Consider the following 6,572-nt stretch of genomic DNA (forward strand, 5'->3'; position numbering starts at 1 on the left):
ATGAATTCATGCCCCGAAAGTTGGATACCAGATGCTACTCAAATTCTCAAAAGTCTTTAATAAAAAACCTGGAGCCAGAAATTCTGGTAAATACTGAAAGATCAGAGAGACAAAGGAACAAACCACCTCATACAGCTAGGACTCCTCAGCCTGAAAAGCTTTCCTCAGCCAAAAGACTTTAGTTCCTGTCTCCTCAAGCCCATATACCTTTCTTTGTCCTGACATATTACTTGCTGGGATTAAATGTGTGTGTGCTTCCCAAGCAAAGGCATGAAATTTCAAGTGCTAGGATTAAAGGTGTGTGCCACCAATGCCTGACTCTGTTTCTCTCCTAGACTGAGTCAATCTCATGTAGTTCAGGGTGGCCTTGAACTCATGGAGATATAGACAGATCTCTGCTAGTATTAAAGTTGTGTGCCACCACTGTTTGACCTCTATGTCTAATCTAGTGGCTGGCTCTGTCCTCTGATCTTCAAGTAAGCTTTGTTAGAGTACACAATATAACACCATAGGTAGGAGTAACAAAAAATTAATTTTTAATAAAAAAATATTAAGGAGCATCAAAAACGAGAAAATTGGATCATTCAAAAAATTTGATCTCTTAACCTTATCATCCAGGAACAGAAAGTCACCATGAAAGTAGCAACACCAAAGACTATTTTGTCTTTTGTAAAATATTTTACTTTCTCATTATAAAATTCAATATTCCCCAGGAAGCTTCCTTACACAGCTCTCTCTGTTGTATGGTAGTGCAGTTTCTCAGAAGTCTCCTGTCCATCCATTCAACACATTCTTTTCACTTATTGCCATGGTTGTTTACCTTCCCATGAAATATTAACTCAACTTGTAGGGAAATATGTAATAAAACTATTGAGCCAATAATTTCTTTAAGGCTCAGGACAAGGGCAAGAATTCAAATAAAAGTCTTCAGTGTTCCAAAATTCTGCCTTCTTATGACTATCTTATTGGATTAAGCCAGTTGTGGCAGTCCACAGTTATAACTCCAGAATACAGGCATCTGAAGCAGGAAGCCTGAGATTGTAATGCCCATCTTAGTTACATAAATCAAAACAAAATAAAATCTCCCAGAACTACCCCAAGTAATAATTACTGAGATCATTCTTATGAAAGTGTTTTAAAACCATATTATTCTCAGTTACCCACAGGAAACAATATTACATGGTGTAAACATTAACTGTTCTCAAATTATTTATGCACATTGCTTTCATTCCCATTTATCACTGTCTAGAATTAATTCTATAAGACTCTTTAAACATCTTATGGAAGGTTGGGTATGTGGTATGCACACCTTTAATGGCAAAAATTAGAAGTTAAAGCCAGGTAAGTGGATCTCTGACCTCTTTGAGCTTGAGGTCAGTCTTGTCTCCAGAGCAACTTCCATCCTACAAGTCAGGGCTCCATTGTGAGACCCTCTTTCAGGAAAAAGCATTGCAGTGCCTTTAGTAGGAGGGTTGGCACACACTTTTGAACACAGCACTACAGAGATGGAGGCAGGAGAATCAAATGTTCAATGACTTCATCCACTATGAAATAAGTTTGAGAACAGCATCGGTTATATGAGACCCTGTCTCTAATATCTTCTCCTCTCTAAAATAAATCCCAGCCTCTATCTTTTCGGATGACAGATCAGCCACATTGAAAGCCCACTCAATATTCAAAGGCTGTGTGGGACTCCTAACATCTCTACATGGCCTGTTTCTTTCTAAATCCTCTTCAGTATTTTCTCATTTCTTGTTGCAATTTCTTTCTTCATGTCCCTTTTTTCATCCACCATCCACAGTTCCCATCTCTGCATGTGTTCTCTGAAAGCTTCCAGTTTATCACTCTTATTTTTGTCTCATCTTCTTTTAGGACACAAAGAGCACCATAATGAAGATCTGTGACTTTCTAGGAAAGAAATTAGAGCCCGATGAGATGGATATGGTTGTCAAGCACAGCTCCTTCGAAGCCATGAAAGAAAACAACATGTCCAATTTTAGTCTCATCCCAGAAGATATGATTACTAATGGTTTGGTTCTTTTGAGAAAAGGTGAAGAAATTTTAGAGCTTTAAAATATGTCAGAACATGTGTAACGCTTGTCCTTCCAATGAGCCTCTTAGAAAGTGTTGGCAATGTTACAGAAGTCATTGCTTATCACATTATATTTTCTCACAGACCTTACAGAAGAGTCATTCCATGATGATGATTCCAATGTTTCAGTAGCTCTGAAAACATTGATTTGTTCTGGGAAATCATCTTGGGATTGCATATGATCAATCCAATACCCTCAATAGAAATCAAAAATGTTGACATGTTGCAATGAGGCTGTATAAGACACCCTGTATCTTAGACCTCAACTCTAAAGAAAACATTCAGTGCATGGAACCAAAGATGTATCTGGGATGATAGCCAAAGGAAACACTTCTGTTGATAACTGGAAAAGATGTTGAACATGTCAAGATTTCTGAACCTTAGCAGTCTGAGAGTAGACCCACATAAAGGCTAAGCAAATTATTCTTCTCTGTTGCAACCTGATGGTACACGCCAACCAAATTTTGGATTGCCTCCGGTTCAGAGCTACTCAGTTTGTTGTGAATTGTCTCTCCTGGGATGGAAATATCCATCTTCTCTATGTCTGTGCCACTTCTCTATGCTGGGAGCAGACTTCAGGTATGGTTTTAAAGATGTAAAGTTGAGGAGCAACTTTGCCAGAATGAATCAAACCTGATGTGTCACTTTTACTTAATTATCAAAGAATTGGTGAGATGGGACTTGGGGTTGAAGAAGAAATGAGTTAGATGTGAGGTCTTAGGGGATGAGTAAAGAACATGAGTATAGACACAGGAAGCAAAGGGTTATGAGTTTAAATTTCTTTCCCAATAATTTACGTTCTTCAGCCTTAACTTTCAGTCTTCCTTCAACCTAGCGTGTAGGTCCTAGAATATAAGGACATCACAAGTATACATAGAGATAACTTAAAGTTGTTAGCAGATTGGATTTAATCCAATACTGTTGATATCCTCACAAGAGGAAGTTGGGAATCAGATTTGAGCACACATACATGTATACTCAAGAATATAGTCATCTATACACTAAAGACTGAGGCCACTGGGATAATCCACAGCTATTGACAGATAACGTCAAACTCCTGTGCTCCAGATTCTGTGGAGACAGAATTCTCTGAGCTACAACTGAAGGTTTCATGTAAAAAGAGAAGTTGCCCATTCTTGGATTTCTTATAATAAATCAGAATTTGGCAGAGGTAAAACAGTATGCATACATGAAAGGTTTAATGAAATGCCAAAGGAAATGAAGTGGCTTGTTTAATAGGCAAAGGCTATGGAAACTAACATGCAGAAGTTTTGTCAGAAACACACTGGAGCAGATGCAACAGAACTAAGTACACCATTCCATGAGGCCAACTGTCATTTCCACTTGTCCATGTAGATTCTTCCAGGATGAGACTACAATCAGACGTTAGTCTCATAAAAACATAATATTTTTCATGATTATATACCTTAGGAGGAACACATATATATTAGTTCTATAAGAAACATGTTCTGACTCTGTAAGTGACTTATAATTTAATTATCCTAGTGATTGTATATCTGGTTCTTTTGCTTTTAAAGATAACTTTTACTCTGGGGAATTATTTCCTTGTACTCACAATCATTATAAGCAATGAGTTCCACTGGAAATCAGGACATCAAAGGGAGAGATCGACTTCATTACTCATCCCACCCTGATTCATTACTTCTTTATAGAGTACTCTGAGTTGGATATGATGGGAATGAATTTTGAATTAAAAATCATGAGGATAATATCGGTCTTTTCAATTCATACATCAGATTGGTTCCTTTTTTAATCTTGAGGTTATGATCACATCAAAGATTAACTCTAAAATTAATTTCATTACTTATTACTACATAACTAATTCCCTAAATCATAATGCATGAAAAGCTGTGTTAAGTGATACTGGCTTTAAATGGGAGGAATTCTCTAGACCTAATTTCACTGTCCTTTAGTTGCACTTCTCGGGATACAAGAAAAATACATTTTCCTGCCTCTAGAGAGCTACTCTACAGAGCTACTCTTTACCTGGGAGACTCAATCATCTTTCTAGGTGGGAATAAACTCGTTATGAGCTTCAATCAATTATTTTCTACAAAACTTTTTTGTCATTATGATTGCCTATTAAGATACTGCACAAAATGCAGACCAGAGACATGGTCATTCCCATTCACCCACAGTATAGTTGACAAAACTTTTAAAAAGACATTGTCACAATCAAGACCTATGGGAGAAAATGTCTTCTGATAAACATTAAAGGATTTGGACCAATTCCTTCACAGTGGATATTTCCTAAATAGAGTGTCTCTGACATTAATCATTTTCACTGGTATCCTGAGAAGACATTAATATGAGAAACAGAGGGAAGAAGACCTAGAGAGAAGCCCACTATCTGCAGTCCAATAAAAAAGCATGGAAGACTTGACATCAACATTTTGTGAGACCTGCAGCATTCATAACTATGAGGAAGTTTCTTTCCAACAAGACTTAAGCCACCAAGAATTAGAGTTATCCTGTCCCCTGACACAACAGAGTTTGAGTGGATTTTTAGAAAGAACAAATGAAGAAAAATATATGCTTGCATGGTGCACCGGATTTTGACATAATTTGACTTAAATTTATGTGTGTACCTGCAAAGACATGCTTCTCTCTTCTGGACTGGTTCACTCCAGTGAGCAGCCATATTGAATTTGCTGAGATTCTAGTAGCATGACATCCATTCTGTCTTTATAGCAGCCAGTAGTATTGTGTGAAAAAACAACAAAACATTTTCTAATAATGAATACAGAAATGAAGCTGACAGTAGCAATGAATACTTATAGGTTCCCATCTTAGGAGATGACACTCATATAGTCATATCAATTAATAGTATAGTTTTTGAATATTGTGTATCAATAATCACCATTTAACTATGAATACTTTGTATATTTTGTTAATAATACAGCTAGGAATTTAAAGTTAACTTGTGTGAGACATAAGGAATATAATGTGATAAAGAAAATGACTTATATTTTCAGTCTTTTTTGCTTCAAATCCACATCCCATCACTATTAAGCTGGGTAACATCTCAAGGACTAATTTTTCTTCATTTTCAAAGTGGGAACAAGGCTAATACCATCCTTACTCATTCATGAATGCTTTCAACAATTCCATACTAAGTAAGTTCTATATGTCTGATATGCTTTGATAAAAAAAGCCTTTGGTGACTTTTCAAATATATTAGACACATATTTCAGGCATCTTTACAAAAAGGAAATTCAACCAAGTGTCACATCTATGAAACAAAAAACAACATGAATGTGTCCTTCAGAGTTCTACATGGAGGGAAGATGTGAAGATGTGTCTGTAGTTGCATAAATTAGGAAACTAAAGAACAAGAAGTGACTCCATGGAAGACATGAGAAATCTAGTGTGAAGGAAAACACAATGCAATGTGAATAGTTGGAAAATCTGACATCTCTAATGTCAAAATAAAAGACATACTAGAATGGAGTGATAGGAACCAAGATATGGTAAAAATTTATGGTAAAAAGATCATGTTGATCTTCATACATCAGCAAGCACCACACTGACTGGAAACAAAAATCTTGGGATATTCCAGCTGGCAGTTGTTGGGTCTCCTGCATCTGATGAAAGCATCAAGAAGATTGGCATGTAGATCACAACAGTGTGTATCTCCAGCTCAAGGGGTTCTGAAGCCTCAAACCCCTACTTGCACCTGCATTCATATGCACCTAAACGCACATATAATTAAAATTAACATTAAAAGATGTTTTAAAAGTTGCTTGCATGCTTTGCAGAACTTTTATAAGTTAAGCCTAAAAGGTAGAAAGAAGGATTGAAGTCTGTTTGGATACCTGAGATAAGAAATTCTGTTGAGTTGGACAGTGTGATGGAAGCAGGTGTAGTGAGAAGCAGGAATAATCTCAACATTTAAAAGGTAGAGCTAGTGTTAAAGCTGTTGATATGGAGAGAGAGGAGAAGAGGGGGACATTATTGCCACAGAGGAAGAAGTCTGATGTATATTACTTCAAGGCATAAGATGTGTTCTCCAGGAAGTCACTGGTACTTCCACTTTATAACTGTGTGGTCCTTGACAAGTAGATGGTAGGAGCGTGTTATGAAAGAACTGAAAGCAGTGTTGAGATCAATATTAACCCATCTATGTGTCTGTTTAACATTTTCCAGGCACGACTGGGGACTGGAAGAATCACTTTACAGTAGCCCAAGCTGAAGTCTTTGATAAAGTATTCCAGGAGAAAATGGCCGGTTTTCCTACAGGGCTTTTTCCGTGGGAATAAGTTCTTAACACTTTTAAATCATATATGGACACAGGGGTTTATTTTCCTGTCCTTATACATGTAAATGCCAGGATTCAGTCATGGAATAAATCCTGTTATTGAAATGTGGAGTTAATTTTATAAGATATTATTAGTAGCAGCAGTGGTAGTGGTGGTAGTGCTCATTGTATTGTGTGTGTGTGTATGTGTGTGTGTGTACG

General features: G+C 36.8%; 1 protein-coding gene across 2 annotated transcripts in view; it reads left to right on the forward strand.

The window, feature by feature from the left end:
- The window catches only part of LOC128094700 (sulfotransferase 2A1-like), a 33,139-nt gene extending 26,767 nt beyond the window's left edge, over window positions 1-6,372 (forward strand). Inside the window, exons 5-6 of one of the 2 annotated variants that reach the window (XM_052713189.1) lie at window positions 1,873-2,050; window positions 6,260-6,372. In XM_052713189.1, coding sequence (XP_052569149.1) covers window positions 1,873-2,050; window positions 6,260-6,372 — 291 coding nt within the window. The remainder of the gene's footprint in view (window positions 1-1,872; window positions 2,051-6,259) is intronic. The other variant, XM_052713190.1, reaches the window with a different exon arrangement.
- The last annotated feature ends 200 nt before the right edge of the window (window positions 6,373-6,572 follow it).

This window comes from Peromyscus californicus, unplaced genomic scaffold (genome assembly GCF_007827085.1).
Source record: "Peromyscus californicus insignis strain IS unplaced genomic scaffold, ASM782708v3 Scaffold_4__1_contigs__length_199733344, whole genome shotgun sequence".
Lineage (NCBI taxonomy): Eukaryota > Metazoa > Chordata > Mammalia > Rodentia > Cricetidae > Peromyscus > Peromyscus californicus.